The following is a 22,550-nucleotide window of genomic DNA, read 5'->3' as shown; positions in this document are numbered from 1 at the left end:
CACATGCTGCCAATGCACCCTTGGCAGTGCCCCATGCAGGCACCAACACACAGCAGAGGCCTCTGTGTGCCCAACAAGGAGCCCAGCCTGGTCTGGCCCAGCCTGGGGAGTTCCAAGGGCACATCTGGGCACACAGAAGTACACATTCACACACCTAGGCAACTTCATACACCCTGCAGGGGCTACCATAGACACAGTGACATGTGTACTGTGATGTAAGTGTCCAGTTACGTACTTTACTTAGCACATACCTATCCCACACCGGCTGTGTGCTTGGCATGTGCACACTCAGCACCCCTCCCCCGGCAGTTGTGCACATGCAGTTACTACCTCTGTCCTGAGACATCTCCAGGCTGTCCTTTGCAGGCCTGTTCCTGGGTGTGGACAGATACATTGCATGCATGGTCATGCACACACAGACCCTTCAGGTGTACAGGTTAGAAACACACAGGTTCTCCCTCGTCAGGAACACCTGAGCGTTCGGTCATATGTATGCACAGCCCTTCGGACATGTCCATGTGACAGGCACATCTGCCTGTCACATATGAACACAGGCACATATGAACTCAGACACCCCAGTGACATGTGCAACCAAGTATGCACACGCTCGCCCACCTGGGCAGGGAACAAATAAGGTGCATCTGTGCCCAAAGACACGTGTGCGTTTATAGTCATTCACATAAAAGTCCTACCTTGGTGTAGTACTGTCGACTGAAGAGGGACACCCTGCTTCCTCAGCCTGGCCCAGTCCTCAGTTGGCCTCTTTCTTACATGTGCATGTACCCACTATGGGACTTGTATTTTACCTAAGTATGGGCTTACTTAGAGCCCTCAAGTCACCCACCACTCCAGTTTGGACCCCTCTTTCTACAAGGATAAGGTGACATCCCTCTTTCATATTCTACCCTCTACTCCACTGCCCCCTTCTAGGGCCATGACCCAAAACCTTCAGAGGTGGAAACTGAGTGATTCTTCACCACAAATTCATGTCCTAGTCCTCCTGGGCACACAGCTAAACTTTAATTTCCCAGGCTCTCTCACAGTCAGGTGTGGCCATGTGCTAACTAGTTCCCGCCAACTGAATGTGAGTGGAGTGATGTGTGCCAAGGCTTTTCAGCCCTTTGTGTCCTCCACATTCTCTCCTTCCCCTTTAGCTGACTGGATACAGAAGATGATGAAGCCCTAAGGGCTTGTGGAGCCACAAAAAGGAAGGAGCCTAGGTCTCCACATTAGTGTAAGAAGACAAGCCATCCATCAACCAGGAACACCAGCCTTGGACTGTTAAGGGAGAGAGAAATCAACTTCTTCTAGCTGTTTTACACATTAGAGTCTATTTGTTATAGCAGTTAGCATTATCCTAGTTAATATAGCTCTTCACCCAGTCCTAACTCACTTCTTTCCAGACACCTTGTTCCAGGTCAGACAGACAGAGAGATTCAATAAAGTCAGACTTGGTGTGTGTATTGGGAGTTGCATTTGGGCCTGGAGCATTGCCAATGGTGGTCTTAATAAGGTGCATGACGGTGTCAGTATACCTGTGATGGGGGGTGGCTGTGTCATGGATCCGGGCCTAGCCTCATAGGGGGTTTTAAAGTTTACAAGCTCTCCCCCCTAACATGACCTCTAGACCAAACATTCATTCTTTCACCAATTACTTATTAATCAACTTCTATGTGCCAAGCACTTTTCTAGATGCTGGGGATTAAGTAGTGACTATAGCTGATAAAAATCTAAGCCCTCATGGAGGTCTAGTGAAATGCACATGTCCTTGTTTGCACAGATACAGATAAATCTCTGAAATATACATACATATATATCTCGCTAATTTTAAAAAGATGTCTCAGCACTTAATCCTGAAGAAATTCATTCATTCAACAGGACAACTTCTTAAAGGAGCAGGAAACCAACTGTCCCACCCTGTGATCTATAACAGGGGTCATTAATTCAAGCGTCTAGAAGGGCCAGGCAGGTGCTGTAAATTAGTGGCCAGAGTGGAGACCAGCTTAGAAAAGTAAGGCATTTTTAGCAGGGCAGCCCCATGAGCCTAGTGTGGTTGGGTCTTCCAATTTTTCCTGAGAAGCTGGAAACTTGGATTTTTAATTTGAATTTGTCTCCTGATTTAAAATATCGGTAGTTAAGTCATTTACTGAAATAGCATCAGCAAGAGCTCTATTTGGCTGTGGGCCACCAGTTTTCCACCTTTGCTCCACGGCCAGCTTTCCCGGACCTTTCCTGGACGCTTCCTGCTGCGCCAGGCAGGCACTATAATCGTTTGGATACGAATGGGCCCCAGCTATCACTGGGACGGGATTCGGGTCTGCTCCTCCTGCTGAAACCCAACTGGGCCTGAGGAACTGGGAATGCTGGACGCCATCAAGTAAAGGAATTCTGTTTCCAAAGGCGTGGAGCCAGAAATGGCTAAAAAGTCTCGCCCTAGTGAGTTCTATGCGGCGCGGGAGTTGGAATTCTAGTCTCCGCCTTCAATTTAGAACTCACTTCTGCTTGGACTGGGAAAGGTTACTCCAGGGACGCCACCAGTGGCCAGAGGCCAAGAGAGTTCTAGGCTTCGTCTTCCCAGCCCGCGCGAGCGGCCCATGAAAACTACAAGTTCCAGCATGCCCCACTTCACAGACGACCCTCACGCTGCCCGCCGACACAAATCATCTCTCTGCTCCCCGTTGGCCCACAAGCCGAAAGTGCTGTTCCATGATTGGTTGCTGCTCTTGTCGCTCATAAGAACCCACTGCTGAGGCTGGCTGACAGGTGCCTCGCAGCCGCCAAGGCACTCGACCAGGATGGGAGGCTGCTCAGCAAATACAGCCGCCGTCTCCACGTCAGCGAGGCTTTACTTTTGCTGGCAGTTCCCAGGTGACACTAGGGTTGGAGGGCTTCCGGCCGGAGGCTATTAGATGGAACACCCGGAAGGCGGAAGTCCTAAGACGGAAGTGGTCGAGAGGAACGGAGAATGGCGGCGGCGGCGGTGGCGGCGGCAGGCTGGGTTTGGCGCTGGGGCTGGGGCCGGCGATGCCCGGGGAGGCCTGGGCTTCCCGGCCCCGGCCCTGGCCCCACTACACTTCTACTTTTTCTCCTGTTTCTGGGGCCGGTGGCTGCCGATATAACTGACGGCAACAGTGAACACCTCAAACGGGAGCATTCGCTTATCAAGCCCTACCACGGTGAGGCCTGGGGCGGGAATGAGTTCAGGGTGAGGGCGAGGCTGGATGGGGTTGGGGAAGGGGTGCCCTTTTTCCTGGTCAGAGCAGTTATGTGGGTTCTCTGCCTCTGGCAAAGCGAGTCCTGGCCTGGCCTTTTACGCACCTGTCTGTGCCCGTGTCTCTGCCCACAGGGGTCGGTTCCAGCTCCACGCTCCTCTGGGACTTCCAAGGCAGCACAATGCTCACGAGCCAGTACGTGCGTCTGACCCCTGACGAGCGCAGCAAAGAGGGCTCTATCTGGAACCACCTGGTGAGTGGTTCCCAAGAGGCTAGGCAGAGCATTAAGTAAGCCACTGCAGTCAGCAGCCTAGACCTGAGCTTAGTTTGAATGCCGCCCTTCCCTCCTCCGTCCCCTTCCCCATCTTGGTCACACCCGCCAGTAATAACAGGTAATGACAATTGAAGTAACCATGTGTAAGGAGCTGTGCTTGACATTTCGTACACTCTTCTTACTTCGTTCCTTCAAAAGCCATGTGAAGTAACTGATGTTATCTCTGTTTCACTGACTAAGAAGCTAAGACTCAGAGTTGAAAGTGCCTTCCCCAAAATCACATAGCCAGTAAGTAGTGGGGCTGTCATCTGCCTGAACTGAACCCTCTCATTAGTGGGATAAGTGGAACGAGTGGGGTCTTCATTGGGTATTTTTTGTGTGTTAGGCACTGACTTCAACGTGCCTTATCGCACTTAATTCTCAAACAGACTGATGTAGATGGCTATCCTGAGTTTTTGCAGAGCTAACAGACAGCGAATGGCATAAACAACGTTTAAACTCTGATCTGTCTCATTTCCAAGCCCAGCAATTCATTTGCTACACTTGACCCAGCCTGGACAGTGGAGGAACCCCTTAGAAATACTTGCAGACTCAGTCCCCTTCCTTAGTGCTTGATTGAGGGTCTAGTCATCAGTGGACTCATGGGCAGTTTAGTTTCTGTGACCTTTGCTGTAGAGGTTAGGGAGCCTCAGGTGTCGCTGGTGTGTCATATATAAGCAGTGGCCAAGATCAGCTGCTGCACAGACTCCACACCAAGGAAGGTCAGGAAAGGGGTGAAAGGGGAATAATTGGGGGCAGAATGTACTCCTTCCTCAGCCTGCCTGATCCCAACCGTTCCCATGGCCTAAGCTGTTGGCGAGTGTCCTAGTTTTCTTTGTTACTCTGCTCTTTGGTCCCTTCTGGATGACGTCCCCATTTAGTTCTGAGAGCCCACACTGTCCTTGTGTTGCCTCATCTGCCTGTTACCTCAGCTCCACCTCTCCTTCCAGCTAGGGGCATCTGGGGATACTTTGTTTAGCTTTCACTCTGATCCTCAGAGCCTGGGGTCTCCTGTGAAGGGACAAACATGCATTATGTCTGCACAGTCCGGCCTCTAGTGCCTGACATTTCCAGTCATTCGCTCTGTTAATTTTGTTCCAGCCTCTCTGGCTGCCTTCTTGCCTCAGGACCTTTGCACTTGTTACCTCTGTCTGGGACACTGTCTCCAGTCTCTTCATGCTTGCTTGGTTTCTTCTTATCTGTTAAGTCTCAGCTCGAGTGCCACCCACTCAGAGAGTACTTCATTAACTATTTCCCCCGGAGTCACATTCTGTCACATTTTTCTGTCATATAAATTTTTTAAAAAATTTTATTTTATATTAGAATATAGTTGATTTACAATGTTGTGTTAGTTTTAGGTGTACAGCAAAGTGATTCATTTATACATATACATATATACATTCTTTTTTCAGATTCTTTTCCCATAGAGGTTATTACAGAATATTAAGTAGAGTCCCCTGTGCTATACAGTACATCCTTGTTGTTTATTTTATATACAGTAGTGTGTATTTGTTAATCCCAAACTCCTAATTTATCCCTCCCCCACGTTTCCCCTTTGGTAACCATAAGCTTGTTTTCAAAGTCTGTGAGTCTGTTTCTGTTTTGTAAATAAGTTCATTTGTATCTTTTTTTTTTTTACATTTCACATAGAAGTGATATCATATGATGTTTGTCTTTCTCTGTCTGACTTACTTCACTTAGTGTGGTAATCTCTAGGTCTATCCATGTTGCTGCAAATGGCATTATTTCATTCTTTTTCATGGCTGAGTAATATTCCATTGTATATATGTACCACATTTTCTTTATCCATGTCAGTGGACATCTAGGTTGCTACCATGTCTTCACTATTTTAAATAGCGCTTCAGTGAACATTGGGGTGCATGTATCTTTTCAAATTAGAGTTTTGTCTGGGTATATGCCCAGTAGTGGGATTGCTGGATCATATGGTAGTTCTATTTTTAGTTTTTTAAGGAACCTGCATACTGTTCTCCATAGTGGTTGTACCAGTTTACATTCCCACCAACAGTGTAGGAGAGTTTCCTTTTCTCCACACCCTCTCCAGCATTTATTGTTTATAGACTTTTTTTTTTAATAGTTATTTATTTGGTTGCGCTGGGTCTTTTAGTTGTGGCATGAGAACTGTTAGTTGCGGCATGCATGTGGGATCTAGTTCCCCTGACCGGTGATTGAATCTGGGCCCCCTGCATTGGGATCATGGAGTCTTAACCACTGCGCCACCAGGGAAGTCCCTGTAGACTTTCTGATGATGGCCATTCTGACTGGTGTGAGGTGATACCTCATTGTAGTTTTTTTTGTTTTTTTTTTATCCTTAGGTAGCTTTTTATTATATCATCATTCAAAGGAGCATATGATAAGAGAGCAGTGGTATAAAGTGCCAAAGAAGATCAGGAGAGAGTTGACTTGTTGACTTCAGGCTGGGGTGAACATGGCTTCACAAAAGAGGTAGCCCATGAGCAGAAGTAGGTTTCTTCTTTCTCGAGAAACCAGAACCCCTTTTGCTTTCTCCAACAAAACATCCATTCAGAATACTATTCTTTGCCAAAAGATAAAATTTTGAAGTCATCTGAGGCCATCAAGGAATTACATAACAAAAATCATGATAGGTTTCCAACTTTCTTCAACATGCAGGGTTATCTGCTCCTTCATGGAAGCTAGAATAGTGGTGGCTGTGGTCTCGGGTTCCATGCCTGGGCCAGTGGAGGCAGCTTCCTGATGGGTCTGTGGTTGCCTCTCCTCCACCAATGAGGCCTGCTCAGGAGCTGGCATTCCTCTTTCCAGGTTAGGCAGCGGCCGTTGTCACCCTGGGGATCAGGAACATCAGCTCCAGGGGTCGCCTCTGTGGCACCCCAAAAAATTTAAAGAGTGCCGCAGCCGAGCGGCTGCCTGCCTTTCCTTCTCCCACCTGCTCCCTACCTGGAAGTGGCTCTCCTCCCCAACCCACCCCCCCGGCAGCGGTGGTGGCCAACTTGCCCCTCTACCCTTGCCCGTGGTGCCACCCCAGAGCCCCCTCTACTGCCCAGAGGCTGCTGCCACCCACCTAGCCGCCTGCCTGCCTGCTCAGCCACCCCTTCATTCTAGTGTTGATGTGCACTTCTCTAATAATCAGTGATGTTGAGCAGCTTTTCATGTGCATCTTGGCCATCTGTATGTCTTCTTTGGAGAATCGTCTATTTAGATCTTCTGCCCATTTTTTGATTGTATTGTTTGTTTTTGATATTGAGCTGCGTGATCTATTTGTATACTTTGGAGATTAATCCCTTGTCCATTGCTTTGTTTGCAAATGTTTTCTCCCATTCTGTGGATTGTCTTTTTGTTTTGTTTATGGTTTCCTTTGCTGTGCAAAAGCTTTTAAGTTTAATTAGGTCCCATGTATTTTCAGATAACTTTTTCTTTTGGCCTCACTGTGCGGCATGCAGGATGTTAGTTCCCCAACCAGGGATCGAACCCGGGCCTCCTGCAGTGGAAGTGTGGTGTCCCAGCCACTAGACCGCCAGGGAAGTCCCCATGTTTTCTGGTAACTTTTAAAAATTATAATGTAGCCTTATATTTTTCAAGGAAGTGAGTTCAGCATAACATTACAATTTTTTTTTTTTTTAAATGACGTACAAATAGTGCTGGAACTGCTAGAAATTGGTTCAGTCCCAAGTAACTTAATTATGGTTGGAGGTAGTTGGTGGTTGGCAGTGTCACAGGCTGAGAGAATTCTGTACTTGCCTTCATCAAGTTTTTCAGTCTGGAATATAATTGTGCTGTCTTTCTTCCCCCGCCTCCTGTTCAGTGGAATCTAAATATTGCAATTTGAGATCCACTCTTTTATTTATTTATTTATTTTTGGTATCTTTATTGGAGTATAATTGCTTTACAATGTTGTTAGTTGCTGCTGTATAAGAAAGTGAATCAGCTATATGTATACATATATCCCCATATCCCCTCCCTCTTGAGCCTCCCTCCCACCCTCCCTATCCCACCCCCTAGGTTGTCACAAAGCACCGAGCTGGTCTCCCTGTGCTGGGCAGCAGCTTTCCATTAGCCGTCCATTTTACATGGTAGTGTATATATGTCAATGCTACTCTCTCACTTCCTCCCAGCTTCCCCTTCCCGCCCTGTGTCCTCAAGTCCATTCTCTACATCTGTGTCTTTATTCCTGCCCTGCCACTAGGTTCATCAGTACTGTTTTTTTAGATTCCGTATATATGTGTTAGCATACGGTATTTGTTTTTCTCTTTCTGACTTATTTCACTCTGTATGACAGACTCTAGGTCCATCCACCTCATTACAAATAACTCGATTTCGTTCCTTTTTATGGCTGAATAATATTCCATTGTATATATGTGCCACATCTTTATCCATTCATCTGTCAATGGACACTTAGATTGCTTCCGTGTCCTGACTATTGTAAATAGTGCTGCAATGAACATTGGGGTGCATATGTCTTTTTGAATTATGGTTTTCTCTGGGTATATGCCCAGTAGTGGGATTGCTGGGTCATATGGTAATTCTATTTTTAGTTTGTTAAAGAACCTCCATACTGTTCTCCATAGTGGCTGTATAATTTACATTCCCACCAACAGTGCAGGAGGGTTCCCTTTTGAGATCCACTTGAATAAGCCCAAATTGTACATCATTTTTAAAAATTGAACTTGTATTTTCATTTCATTTCCCACACAGAATTTTAACTTAATGCAGTATATTTAATGCTTGAAAATTTTACTGATTAGCCTATCATGTACCTCTGCAAATAAAATAAGTGTAATAATTTAAGCTTTTAACCTTGTTGGGACCTTGAAATTAAGTTTTAATATTTTCTTTGGGATTATTATAATTATCATTGGTATACAATTGATCAAAAGAAATGCCTTACCCAATTACACAATTTTTGAATAATTATTACACAAAGTAAACATTTATTGAAATGCATCTCATCCAGCTGTCATCTCCCCACCCCTGTTTGGATGGATGTCATTGTCAGAATGAGAAGCTTTAGCGTGACTTCTGCTTTTTGTTCTTACCTGTGTGAATGCTGAGAACTTGTGTTTGCTTAAATAGTAGATGGAGATGCAGGGAGTTTTGTTATAGCAGGGTCACTCAGTGTTTTGAACTTCTTTGGTTTATAAACCCTAAATCATGTAGTGATCTTTCATCAAAAATTTTAACAATGTATCAGCTGACTGTTAGGTTAGCTCTGCCTTGATGTGGATAGACCTAGAGACTGTCATACAGAGTGAAGTAAGTCAGAAAGAGAAAAACAAATATCGTATAATATTGCTTATATGTGGAATCTAGAAAAATGGTACAGATGAACTTATTTGCAAAGCAGAAATAGAGTCACAGATGTAGAGAACAAACTTATGGGAGATTGGGATTGACATATATGCACTACTATAGATAATATAAAATAGATAACTAATGAGAACCTACTGTATAGCACAGGGAACTCTACTCCGTGGTCTATGGTGACCTAAATGGGAAGGAAATCCAAAAAAGAGTGGATATATGTATACGTATAATTGATTCACTTTGCTATACAGCAGAAACTAACACAACATTGTAAAGCAACTATACTCCAATTAAAAAAAAAAGGATTAGGTCTGCCTTTCACTTTATTGCAAGCCAAGACACAGAAACTACCTAACTGTAAAATGGTCTGTGACCGCCAATGATTGATTCTGATTTAGTTGGCCTGGGGGAGGGCCAGGGCATTAAGATTTCTGAGCTCCCCATGTGGCTCAGCTGTGCGGCCAGGATGGAAAACCATGGCCATGTCATGTTCTGCCCTCAAAAGCAACTTCTACATCAGTTCTAGCCCGTACCTCATCTGCTTAAAATCCTTCTTTATATTGTCTGTATCACAGTATTCTGTCTGATGTTCTGCAGTCTTACCTGCAGTACACAGAGACTTTTTAAGGCCGGGATAGTCTTGGAGGTCTAGGTCTAGGTCTAGGTCTTCTAGGTCCTCAACTTCCATGTGTACTCTTTCCTGAAACTGATCTCCCTGCAAACATGCCAGGGACAGGAGGGGAGGTTTTCCTTTCCCACCTTCCAGTGCATCGTTGCCCTTCTCAGAGGCACACCTCCCACCAGCTTGGAGTCTTATTCTCAGTGCATTGTTCCCAGGCATAGAAAACTCCTGGGCACCAAAGAGCCCATTTGAAATCTTAGTTTCTAGGCTGACTTTTGTGTATGTGAGATATGTTTTTAAGTTTTTTCAAATACATGAGGGCTTTTCTAGTTATCTTTATTTTTTAAGTTATTGATACCTAGTTTAATTTCATCGTGGTCAAGGAACAGGTTCTGTGATTTCAATCCTTGGAGGTCTGTTGAGACTTGCAAATGGTCCTTCGAATGATCAGGATTTTGGGGAAACATTCCATGTGTGTTTCTGAAGGATGTGGATTCTTTACTGCTTGAGTGAAATGTGCCATTTAGATCCTTAGGTCATGTTTGCTGATTGGGTTCAAATCTCTATATCTTTCTGACATTTTTGCTTGTTTTTATCAGTTATTAGGAGAGGTGTATTAAAATGCCTGTGTATGGATTTGTCTTTATCTTTGTAGTCTGTCAGTTTCTGCTTTATATATTTTGAGACCAAAATTTTCCTGAAAAATGGAGTCTTTTGTTCTTAAGAAGAGTCCCCTTCTAAACTTTGTTATTGGCGTAGCTGCACAAGCTTGCTTTTGCTTAGTTTTTGCATGCAATATCTTTTTCTATCCTTTTCTTTTTCCCACTTCTTTATGTTTTAGAGTTGTCTCCTGTAAACAGCATAAAATTAGGCTTTTGGACAGTTATTCATTTATTTTTATTGTGGTAAAATACAATAACATAAAATTTACCATTTAACCTTTTATTGTTTTTTACTTTTAAATACTTTAATATTTTAAACCATTGTCTTCAGTACGATACTCAATGGCATTGGGACAGTTTTTTTAAATGTAATGGTCACCACAAAGGATGCAAGAATATACAATGGGGAAAAGACAGTCTCTTCAGCAAGTGGTGTTGGGAAAGTTAGACAGCTGCAATACAGCTGCAATCAATGAAGTTAGAACACACCCTCACACCATGTACAAAAATAAACTCAAAATGGCTTAAAGACTTAAATATAAGACATGACACCATAAAATTCCTAGAAGAGAACATAGGCAAAACATTCTCTGACATAAATCCTACCAATATTTCCTTAGGTCAGTCTCCCAAGGCAATAGAAATAAAAGCAAAAATAAACAAATGGGACCTGGTCAAACTTACAAGCTTTTGCACAGCAAAGGAAACCATAAACAAAATGAAAAGAAACCTATGGACTGGGAGAAAGTATTTGCAAATGATGCGACCGACAAGGGCTTAATTTCCAAAATATACAAACAGCTCATACAATTCCATAACAAAAAAAACCCCCAACCCAATCAAAAAATGAGCAGAGGGCTTCCCTGGTGGCGCAGTGGTTGAGAGTCCACCTGCCAATGTAGGGGACGTGGGTTTGTGCCCCGGTCTGGGAAGATCCCACATGCCACGGAGTGGCTAGGCCCGTGAGCCGTGGCCGCTGAGCCTGCGCGTCGAGAGCCTGTGCTCCGCAACGGGAGAGGCCACATCAGTGAGAGGCCTGCGTACCGTGAAAAAAAAAGAGCAGAAAACCTAAATAGACATTTCTCCAAAGAAGACATACAGATGGCCAATAGGCACATGAAAAGATGCTCATCATCTCTGATTATTAGAGAAATGCAAATCAAAACTGCAGTGAGGTACCACCTCACACCGGTCAGAATGGCCATCATTAAAAAGTCTACAAATAATAAATGCTGGAGAGGGTGTGGAGAAAAGGGAACCCTCTTACACTGTTGGTGGGAATGTAAATTGGTGCAGCCAGTATAGAGATTCCTCAAAAAACTAAAAATAGATTTTCCATATGATCTGGCAATCCCATTCCTGGGCATATATCCAGATAAAACTCTAATTTGAAAAGATACATGCACTCCAGTGTTCATTGCAGTACTATTTACAATAGCCAAGAGACGGAAACAACCTAAATGTCCATCGACAGATGAATGGATAAGGATGTGGATATAGAATGGAATATTACTCAGCTACAAAAAAGAAGGAAGTAATGCCATTTGCAGCAACATGGATGGACCTAGAGATGATCATACTAAGTGAAGCAAGTCAGACAGAGAAAAACAAATACATCAATTATATGTAGAATCTAAAATATGACACAAATGAACATATTTATGAAACAGAAAGAGACTCACCGATATAGAGAACAGACTTGTGGTTGCCAAGGGGGAAGAGGGTGGGGGAGGGAAGGATTGGGAGTTTGGGATTAGCAGATGCAAACTATTATATATAGGATGGATAAATGACAAAGTCCTACTGTACAGCACAGGGAACTATATTCAATATCCTATGATAACCCATAATGGAAAATAATATGAAAAAGAATATATATATCTGTATAACTGAGTCACTTTGCTGGACAGCAGAAATTAACATTGTAAATCAATCTTCAATATTTAAAAAAATGTAAATACTGTAAAAAATGTAAATACTTTGATTACTGTAAATATGTATCTGCATGAAAAAGAAAATAAAATTTCTCAAAATATTTTTATTGTAACATAGAATGACATAAAAGTTACCATCTTAACCACTTTTCTTTTTATAATTAAAAAAAATTTATTTATTTTTGGCGGCATTGGGTCGTTGTTGCTGCGCAGGGCTTTCTCGGCGAGCAGGGGCTACTCTTCATTGTGGTGCGCAGGTTTCTCATTGCCGTGGCTTCTCTTGTTGCGGTGCACAGGCTCTAGGCATGTGGGCTTCAGTAGTTGTAGCGTGCAGGCTTCAGTAGTTACAGCTCGCGGGCTTCAGTATTTGTGGCACGCAGCCTCAGTAGTTGTGGCTCACGGGCTCTAGAGCTCAGGCTCAGTAGTTGTGGTGCACAGGCTTAGTTGCTCCGCAGTATGTGGGATCTTCCCGGACCAGGGCTTGAACCTGTGTCCCCTGCATTGGCAGGCGGATTCTTAACCACTGCGCCACCAGGGAAGTCCCTTAACCGCTTTCAAGTGTACAGTTTAGTGGCATTAAGTACATTGACCTTGTTGTGCAACCATCACCACCATCTATCTCCAGAACTTTTTCATCATCCCAAACTGAAACTGTACTCATTAAACTAACTCCCCGTTCCCTGCCTCCCCACAGCCCCTGGTAACCACTATTCTACTTTCTGTTTCTGAATTTGACTCTTCTAGGTATCTCACATAAATGGAATCATAATATATTTGTCTATATCTGGCTTATTTCACTTAGCATAATATCTGCAAGGTTCATCCATGTTGTAGCATGTGTTAGTACTTCATTCCTTTTTATGGCTAAATAACATTGTGTGTGTGTGTGTGTGTGTGTGTGTGTGTGTGTGCGCGTGTGCGCGCGCACACCACATTTTGTTTATCCATTCATCTGTTGGTGGACACTGGGTGGTTTCCACCTTTTGGCTATTGTGAACAGTGTTGCTACGTACGTGGGTGGACGTAGATGGTTGTTTTCACTTTTTTTTTGGTAAATAACTAGGAAATGGAATTGCTGGGTCATATGGTAACTCTTTGTTTAACTTTTTGAGGACCACCAAACTGTTTTCCATAGCAACCACACCATTTTACATTCTCACCAGCAGTGCATCAGGGTTCCAATTTCTCCACATCTTTACAATACTTATTTTCCTTTTTTTAAAAAAAATTATTTATTTATTTATTTTTGGCTGTGTTGGGTCTTCGTTTTTGTGCGAGGGCTTTCTCTAGTTGCGGCAAGCAGAGGCCACTCTTCATCGCGGTGCGCGGGCCTCTCACTGTCGCGGCCTCTCTTTTTGTGGAGCACAGGCTCCAGACGCACAGGCTCAGCAGTTGTGGCTCACGGGCCCATTTGCCCTGTGGCATGTGGGATCCTCCCAGACCAGGTCTCGAACCTGCGTCCCCTCCATTGGCAGGCAGACTCTCAACCACTGCGCCACCCCCTGATATAGTGAATGGTCAGACTGAAGTCTCAGTCTGACCCTTTCCAGTTTTTTGATGATAGCCATCCGAATGGGTGTAGAGTGGTATCTTGTGGTTTTGATTTGCATTTCTCTAATGACTAATGATGTTGAGCGTCTTTTCATGTGCTTATTAGCCATTTGTATATATTCTTCTATGAAAAAATGTGTATCCAAGTCCTTTGCCCATTTTTGAATTGGGTTTTTTGTTGAGTTTCAGGAGTTTTCTATATATTCTGGACATTATATATGATTTGGAAATATATTCTCTCAGTCTGTGGATTGTCTTTTCATTCTCTTCATGTTCTTTGACGTGTAAAAGGTTTTAATTTTGATGAAGTCCAATTTGATTTTTTTGTTGTCTGTGCTTTGGTGTAATATCTAGAAAATTATTGCTAAATCTGGTGTTGTGAAGATTTTCCCCCATTGTTTTTTCTAAAGAGTTTTGTAGTTTTAGCTCTTAAGTTTAAGTCTTTGATCTGTTATTTATTTTTAAAATTAAACTTTTTATTTTGAGATAATTGTAGATTCACATGCAGTTGTAAGAAAAAATACAGAGATTAAGATAAGTCATGGGGATGTAATGTACAGCATAGGGAATGTGGTCAGTAATATTACAGTAACTTTCTATGGTGACAGATAGTTACTAGACTTATTGTGGTGATCAATTCGTAATGTATATAAATATCAATCCCTGTGTGGTGCACCTGAAACTAATATTGTATATGAACTGTACTTCATTAAAAAAAAGAAGAAGGAAAAATAATACAGGGAGATCATGTGTACCCTTACCAGCATTTAGTCTATCTACATTTAGTAAGATTACTGATACGTTTATTTGGGTTTAATCTGCCATCTTACTATTCACTTTCTGTTTGTACTGACTGTTCTCTGTTCATTCTTCTCTCGGGTCTTGGCTTCTTTTGGGTTGGCTAATTTTTATTACACTTTTCCTCTTCTATTAGGTTGAAAGTTCTGTGCTTATTTCCCAATATTTTAATGGCTTCTCTGGAGTTTAAAGCACACGTTTTACCAAAGTCTAATGATAACGCGTACTTCTAACTCCTTCCAGGACAATGCAAGGCTTTTAGAGCACTTTAACTCTTTTTACCCTGTTGTTATTAATCTTTCTGTTTTAAATCACACAAAGCATTATTGTTTTATGCAGTCAAATATTTATTTAGATTTTTAGTCTCATATCTGCTTTAGTCATTGTTCTTCATTCCTTCGTGAATCTCTGACTTTACGTCTGGATCCGGATCACTTTTCTTCTCCCTGAAGAATGAAAGATAACTTTTTTCTTTTTTTTAATGAATTTATTTATTTATTTTTGGCTGCATTGGGTCTTTGTTGCTGTGTGCGGGCTTTCTTTAGTTACGGGCGAGCGGGGGCTACTCTTTGTTGCAGTGCGCAGGCTTCTCATTGCGGTGGCTTCTCTTGTTGCGGAGCACGGGCTAGGTGCGTGGGCTTCAGTAGTTGTGGCTCACGGGCTCAGTGGTTGTGGCTTGTGGGCTCTAGAGCACAGGCTCAGTAGTTGTGGCGCACAGGCTTAGTTGCTCCGTGACACGTGGGATCTTCCCGGACCAGGGCTTGAACCCGTGTCCCCTGCATTGGCAGGCGGATTCTTAACCACTGCGCCACCAGGGAAGCCCCTGTGTTTGCAAGATTTTTTTTGCTGAAATGTGAGGCTTGGGTGCGTCTGTTTAGTCTAATTTCAGGGATTGTGAGGACTCATAGCTGAGCTACAATCCCTGGGAGGCCTTTCTCATTCATTCTTACTTTTCAGTTGCAGTTTTTGTCGTCTCAGTCCAAAGCAAGACTGGTTCACCAGGCCTTCCATCCCCTCAGCAGGTCTTGGACTTAGATTCCGTGCCCATATGTCCTTGAGACCTGGTTCTTATCACCTCACAGTTGCCCCCTCCAGAATCTTCAGGGTCTCCCAGAGCCAATGAACTGTCAAGAACTGGGAGGGCTGACTTCACACTGTGTCAGGCTGTAGTGCAGGTGCCTGCAAACCCTTTGTTCTCAGGGGCCAGGTCTCCTCACCTGGGCTCCTGGTGCCCAGGCCCAGAACAGTGAATCTGGTAAATCAGTGATGCACAAGCCAGATCACCCACAATGGGACATAGGGTTTTTATTTTTCATTTGAGTTTTTTCTAATTACAGAAGTAATATGTTCAATACAGAAGATTCAGACATAGAAAGTAGACATTCCCCTCCCAGAGTTAGCTTTCATTAATGTTGGTTCATATTTCTTTCAGTTCCTTCTTTCTCTACACATATGCTAATTTCTTTTTCAAAAATGAGCACATAGTGCTGATACTGTTTTGCAACTTATCTTTCCTCTTTTAGTATCTTTAATATCTTGATCTTGAACTGTAAGTGCTTATGGAACTCCCTCATTCTGTTAAAAAGCTGCCTCAGCAGCCTTGGGATACTCTGTGGCCTCCCACTCCCGACCTGGGAGGCCCAGCAGCCCCTTTCTCCCTGCTGAGAATGCTGGGGGGTCTGTTGGTCAGTGACACTCATGACCCTGCTGCCTGGCCCTGTTCTGAGTGTCATCTCGGTACAGGGTCTGTGCCCGGTCACCTCCATCTGGCAGACAAGCTGGGGAGCTCTGAACAGCCCTCTCTGCTCTCCCTCTAGCCTTGCTTCCTCAAGGACTGGGAGATGCACGTTCACTTCAAAGTCCATGGCGCAGGGAAGAAGAATCTCCATGGTGATGGCATTGCCTTGTGGTATACCCGGGACCGCCTGGTGCCAGGTAGGGTGGCGCTCGCACAGGTGGGACCTGTGCATCTGTGGCCAAGGATCCTCCACTCTGCACCCCTTGTTAGGGCGCTGCTGCTCCTCTTTGAGGAAACCTGGGACCTGGGGGCAACTGAAGGGAGTGTCCTTTTAGAAGATGACCCTGTGGCTCAACTCTGTGCCCCATTGTGGCCTGGTGTTCTACACCAGCTAATAATGGTTTTACCATTCTACCATTTTATTTTATTTTATTTTATTTATTTATTTAGGCTGTGCCAGGTCTTAGTTGCAGCACGGGGGATCTTTAGTTGCAGCATGTGGACTTCTTAGTTGTGGCATGCATGCAGGTTCTAGTTCCCCAACCAGGGATCGAACCTGGGCCCCCTGCATTGAGAGCACGGAGTCTTACCCACTGGACCACCAGGGAAGTCCCTCTACCATTTTAAAAAGGATAAAACAAGGAAGACTGTGTGACAGAGACCATCTGTGGCCCACAAAGCCTAAAATGTTTGCTGTCTGGCCTTGGACAGAAGGGTTAAGGGATGGTTCTTACTGTAATGGCCACCTGTTTTTCACAGGTTGGGTATCCCCTTGTCACCTGACACCTCAGAGCGCATAGGCAGGTGCTTTTCCTTCACAGTTCAGGCTTCAAACTTGAGTCCTCTCTGCCACACCCCTGAGACCACCCTCCAGTCCCCCACCCCACCCCCACTTAAAGATCCCTTCTCTTTCCTGGGAGAATGACCACAGATTAACCCACCCATGCTGGCATTACTTTGTCCTTCAGGTATCCATGGGACAACTCCAGTTTCTCCCGTTACAGGAGCATCTCCTTCTAATTCCAGGGCCTGTGTTTGGAAGCAAAGACAACTTCCATGGCTTAGCCATCTTCCTGGACACGTATCCCAATGATGAGACCACAGAGGTAGGCCCCTGCTCTCCTGCAGAGCAGAACGGGACTTCTCCCTGGTCCCTGCATGAGAGGAGGCTCCAGGGATCAGGGTGGTGGGTGCCCTGCGGCCTCCCACGGGCTGGGCTGGGCTGGCCTCAGAGTAACCCGTGTCTTGTTTCAGCGTGTGTTTCCGTACATCTCCGTGATGGTGAACAATGGCTCCCTGTCCTACGACCACAGCAAGGATGGCCGCTGGACCGAGCTGGCAGGCTGCACGGCTGACTTCCGCAACCGCGATCACGACACCTTCCTGGCCGTGCGCTACTCCCGGGGTCGCCTGACGGTGAGCGGGCGGGAGGGGCGGCTCTGGGGGGGCTCGGGAAGGTGGGCAGGCCGGCCCCAGGCTGCCCTTGACCTGCTGGTCGGCCGCAGGTGATGACTGACCTGGAGGACAAGAACGAGTGGAAGAACTGCATTGACATCACGGGCGTGCGCCTGCCCACTGGCTACTACTTTGGAGCCTCAGCCGGCACCGGCGACCTGTCTGGTGAGTGTGTGGGCTGAGCGAGGTGTGAAGTCTCAGTCTGACCTTCCCTGGTACTTTGGGAGCTTGTGACACAGCCAGTCCCTTTCCTTCTGACCTTCCTTCATTTGATTCCACGCTTGCCTGGTTTTCTTCCTCCTTTTCCCACATCCATGAGCAGTCCCTCACCGCCATCTCTCTCTGTCCTCTAGGGGCTGGGGTGCTTTGAATCTGGATGCAGTGGACCCCCAGATTTCCATCTCCAGACCTGTGTCACCAGCATCCTGCTCAGCATCTCCGCCTGGTGCCAAGCAGGCCTCTCAGCCTTCACACACCCACAGCCAGAGATAGAAACGAACCTCTGTCCTTGTAGTTGCTCAGGTCAAAACACCTTGGTATCATTCTGGTCTCTGCATTTTCTCTCACACGTCACCTCTCATCCGTTGGCTGGTCCTGCTGGCTTTGTCTTCTCCCTGCCTCAGACCACTTTTCTCCCTTCCTCTACTGCTGGCACGTCCGGGCCACCATCCTCCCTCACTCGGACAACCACAGGAGCTTCCCGGGGGTCCCTCTTCCCACGCCAGCCCCAACAGTTTCTCCCAGCACAGCAGCAGAGCTGCTCCTCCCACCTCCCTCGCAGCGGCACACTGCCAAGCCTGTGTGCCGCCTTCCCACCCCCTTCCCTCTGGCTCATCCTCCCTGCTCCCTGGTGACACTGCCCCTAGCCGCTCTTCAGACCCACCCCTGCCCTCCTGCCTTGGGCCTTTGTGCTTGCATCTCTCCCTTGGCTTCTCCAGGTCTTGCCCAGATGTCACTTCCTCAGTGGGACTGTCCCTGATTCCCTCATTTAAAGTCGCATACACACATCCCAGTCCCCTGCACACTTCCCATCACCTTTCCTAGCTTTATTTTTCTTCATAGCACTTAACCATCCTGGAATCTGCCATGTAATTTATTTATCTGTGTCCCCCTCACTGAATTGTAAGCTCCACAGAGTCAGGGCTCTGTCTTGTTTGGCCCACGGTGCATGCTGTAAGCATTGGGATGCTGCCTGCCTACACAGGCCTCTTGGGGCCACCAGGCCTGGGTGGCACTTGATGGTGGCCTTTGGCCTTGGTCCTTAGTCCCTTCTCAAGGCCCTTGGGAGGCACCAAGCCTGGGGCTGGCTCCTGCCTACCAGAGCTAGGAAGCAGTGTGGAGAACTAGTCAGAGGCTTGTTTATTGTCAGGACAGATGTTTCCAGGGCCTGTGAGCCAGCACCGTTCAGGAGCCTGCCCTTCACCATGCAAATACCTGGGTCCACCCTGTCCCAGTGTCTATTTTGCGGGACGGAGGGGGGGGTTTGTTTTAAAGTTTTTAATGTGGAAATTCCACTAAATACCCATAAGAGGGGAGGTGGTCTAATAAGCCCCTTGTTGCTGTTAACCAGCTTCAGTAATTACCAGCTCATGGCCCGTCTTGTTCCATCTGTGGATTCGCTACAGCCCTCCTCTGGGTTACTTGGAATTCCATCTGACAGTGTTTCAGCAGGTGTCATGAGAAGGTTCTGGGAACAGAGCCAGATCTGTGGCAGGTGGATATTCTCTAAGGTTGTTTAGAGAGGCCCCGGGAAGGGCAATGGAGGGAGCCATGCACACAGTAGTGTCCGACCATTAGTTGGAGGGTTGTGCACGCCAGCCTCCCGTCAGGCATCGCATGCATAAAGGCACGTGGTGTGTTCTTAGATAGGTAGCCGTCTCTTTCCCATTTTATACACCTGGGACCATTGGGCATTTGGGAGTTGAAGGGATCTTGTCAAGTTCATGCACCCAGGGAACGGCAGAGCTCAGATGGGACCTACCTGATGCCTGACTCCAGAGTCCATGCTTGTCCCTGGGCTTCCAGGGGCTGTGCATACTGGTGTCAGGTATGGCTGGGCTCTGCCCAATCCGGCCACGGGGGTCCTTGCTCTTTAGGCTCTCCCTTTTCTGGACCTTTCCTCAAATTCTAGTCAGTTAGCTGAGCTGATAGCTGGAGTCAGGTCCTTGACCGGGACCCTTGTCTTGGTTCGGAGCCTCAACCTCCCCATCTCAAAAATGGGTTGATCAGTTATTGTCAGTGTCATTTAGAGGTTCTCTCCTGCCCATACTAGTTGGACCCAGGCCTTTCTCAAGTCTCCTCAGGTACAGTCGCTTGACTGTGTGTCTGGCTGAGCTTTCAGCTGGCTGCCAAGTCGTTTGTCCGCACTCTGTATTTGGGTCTCTGTGACAGGAATGTCTGGGGGCTGCCTGCCCTTGGGAGGATCAGGCTTCTCAACCAGTCATAGAACAATGTGTGGGTCCTTATCTGGTTCTGTTTTCAAAGACATACTATCTGCAAGCAATACACCTGTGCCTTGTCTGTACTTTCTTATTTATATGCCTTGATAACCATGCAAGATGGAGATTACCACCTGCATTTACAAATGAGGAAACTGAGCCTCAAGGAGGACAGCAGAGCCAGGATTAGACCCAATGATTTTGATTGTAAAACTCCTACTTTTTCCTGTCTGCTCTGCCTCCTTCCAGGTTTCTTGTTGCTGAGTTCTGGAGGTGTTCCAGCTCCTGGAATGCTGCCTGCTGGGGGCTACTGGGTTCTCCCCAGGGAACCTGGCCACTTTATGTGGTGGTGGGGGTGGTCGTTGGGCCACGTGTGCCGAAGCGTCTTCAGGCCCCTTAGAAGCTAACTCTCATCCTGCAGACAATCATGACATCATCTCCATGAAGCTGTTCCAGCTGATGGTGGAGCACACGCCTGACGAGGAGAACATTGACTGGACCAAGATCGAGCCCAGCGTCAACTTGCTCAAGTCGCCCAAAGGTATGCACTTGCAGCCCCTCCCGGTGGGGCCTGGGCTGGCTCGGGCAAGTGCCCGGGGTCCATCTGCCCTTCCCTGGTCTAGCCAGGCCCTTGGATCAGCAAATAGTGCTCATGAGCAGGTGTGTGGGCACCTGGTGTCTGCATCCTCCTGCACTCAGTGCTGGGATAACGGCCAGTGAAGCCAGAGGGGCTGTTTGTTGGTGTGGGTGGTGCGTGGGGCACTCTGATACCTCAGTGCGCGGCCTCAGTGAACGGCGTGGAAGTAGGTCCTGTGACTGCTGGGAGAGCTGATCCTCAGGTTTCCTCAGCTAGAAAGAGGTAAAAAGGCAAGATGTGAACTTGAGTTTTGGCAAAACCCCAAGCCTGAGTTCTTCCCAGAGTACTAGTCAGCCACCACTTCGTCCTCATGGAGCAAGGGTTCTCGTGCGGGAAGTGAGGCCCCTGTGTGTGTGTGTGGCGAAATCTATCCCAGGGGCTCCAAAGTTGTGCATGTGGGCCCAGCGGGTGATAGAGCACCAGTGGAACCCAACATTTTATGTGCCATCTCACTTTTCTAAGATTCAAGTTGCTTTTAAATGTTTTGGGGGCCAAACAAATCCTGCCATAGACCAGTTTTGCGACCTTTGGTTGAAGGCTTTCTGCTGCCGAGGGTTTTCGGACACATCATCTGCTCTAGCCCACCCAGCAACCCCAGCTGGCCGAGCAGGGGTTAACTCGTTTTCAGTTGGGTGGACCCATTGGGGTAGAGGGTCAAAGCAGAAGGTTGGGGGTTGGGGGTCGGGGCCCTGGGAGAAACCGAACGCATCCAGATGTGATTGAGGGCAGCCTGTGGCCAGGGCTGTGTTTCTTCAGATGGGGACCTCAGACCACTGCATTGGGCTGGGAGTGGGCTTGTGAAAGCAGGTCCTGGGCCCGTCTCAGGCAGACTCAGGCTGTCAAGGAGACCCCAGGAGTCCAGTGTTCACCAGTTTCTTGTAGCAGAAAGCACCTCAGCCTGGATCCCTGGGAGCCTTGATCCCTGGGAACCTTGGTCCCAGTGAGGTTGGACAATCTCTGTGCATGCCCCTGCCCCTCACTGGTGCGGTGTGAGCAGGCCACAGCTGACGCCTCTAGGGTGGGTGTGGGGGCCTAAACGGGCTGTCGCCCTGCTCCCCCATCTCCTGGGAGCCTGTCCGGCCTCTCATTCCCCCCTCTCTCCTCCCTCAGACAACGTGGACGACCCGACGGGGAACTTCCGCAGCGGGCCCCTGACGGGGTGGCGGGTGTTCCTGCTGCTGCTCTGCGCCCTCCTGGGCATCATCGTGTGTGCTGTGGTGGGGGCCGTGGTGTTTCAGAAGAGGCAGGAGCGGAACAAGCGTTTCTACTGAGCAGCGGGCGCTCGATTTGGGGAAGGGCCCTGGCGCTAATGTGAACTTTTTTTTTAACTAGGATTATAAAAGAAAAATAAGATGACCTTATTTCTTAACCATTTCAAAGAAATAATTAAAGAAGTATTTTCGTACATTTTGCTTCTTGCCCAGTGGGGACAGGCTTCAGGGCTGGGGAAAAGGGTTTGACATCCCCACAGCTGGGTGCAGAGGCCCTTGCTCTATGCCAGCCTCTCAGGAGCAGGAGGTCTGTGCCTGGTGCTGGGTCGAGACACCCGCAGGTGGCTGTTGGACACTGGAGGCCCCCAGACCACACTGGGGTGGGCATCTGAGGACATGAGCAGTGATCTTGTTCTGTGCTGTGTGGTGTGTGTGACAGAAGAGGAGGCCAGCTGGGGAGCCTGGGCCTTCCTGTTCACCCTCTGAGCTTCTTTCCAAGGCAGACCCTTGTGGGAGGCTGGAGGAGCAGTTTGGTGGGGCCCATAGTGTGACGGTTTGCTAAATAAAGTGAAATAACCAACCTCAGCTGTGTGGCTGTCCTAAGAGACTTGCTTTTCTTTTCTTCAAATGACATCCAGCTGGCCACGCTTTACAGCTCCTAGCCTCGTCCCCTCAGGCCTG

At 46.9% G+C, this 22,550-nt stretch overlaps 1 protein-coding gene across 1 annotated transcript; it reads left to right on the top strand.

Moving 5' to 3' along the window:
* Window positions 1-2,818: 2,818 nt before the first annotated feature.
* Window positions 2,819-22,454, top strand: LMAN2 (lectin, mannose binding 2). Its single transcript, XM_027098267.1, has 8 exons — window positions 2,819-3,176; window positions 3,347-3,465; window positions 16,208-16,325; window positions 17,155-17,234; window positions 17,383-17,544; window positions 17,634-17,748; window positions 20,443-20,562; window positions 21,769-22,454. Exons 1-8 carry the CDS (start codon window positions 2,966-2,968, stop codon window positions 21,927-21,929), a joined length of 1,086 nt encoding a protein of 361 aa, XP_026954068.1. The 5' UTR covers window positions 2,819-2,965; the 3' UTR covers window positions 21,930-22,454.
* The last annotated feature ends 96 nt before the right edge of the window (window positions 22,455-22,550 follow it).

The sequence above is a fragment of the Aethalodelphis obliquidens genome, unplaced genomic scaffold, assembly GCF_003676395.1.
Source record: "Aethalodelphis obliquidens isolate GAN/ISIS:26980383/991018 unplaced genomic scaffold, ASM367639v1 scaffold121, whole genome shotgun sequence".
In the NCBI taxonomy this organism is placed as follows: domain Eukaryota; kingdom Metazoa; phylum Chordata; class Mammalia; order Artiodactyla; family Delphinidae; genus Aethalodelphis; species Aethalodelphis obliquidens.
This window is presented reverse-complemented; position numbering and strand designations above follow the sequence as displayed.

Excerpts from the sequence above, each read along its gene's own strand:
- LMAN2 (XM_027098267.1), top strand. The coding sequence starts at position 2,966 with ATGGCGGCGGCGGCGGTGGCGGCGGCAGGCTGGGTTTGGCGCTGGGGC. Across the intron at positions 3,466-16,207 it reads GCTCTATCTGGAACCACCTG|CCTTGCTTCCTCAAGGACTG; the intron begins GTGAGTGGTTCC and ends CTCTCCCTCTAG. Across the intron at positions 16,326-17,154 it reads CCGGGACCGCCTGGTGCCAG|GGCCTGTGTTTGGAAGCAAA; the intron begins GTAGGGTGGCGC and ends TTCTAATTCCAG.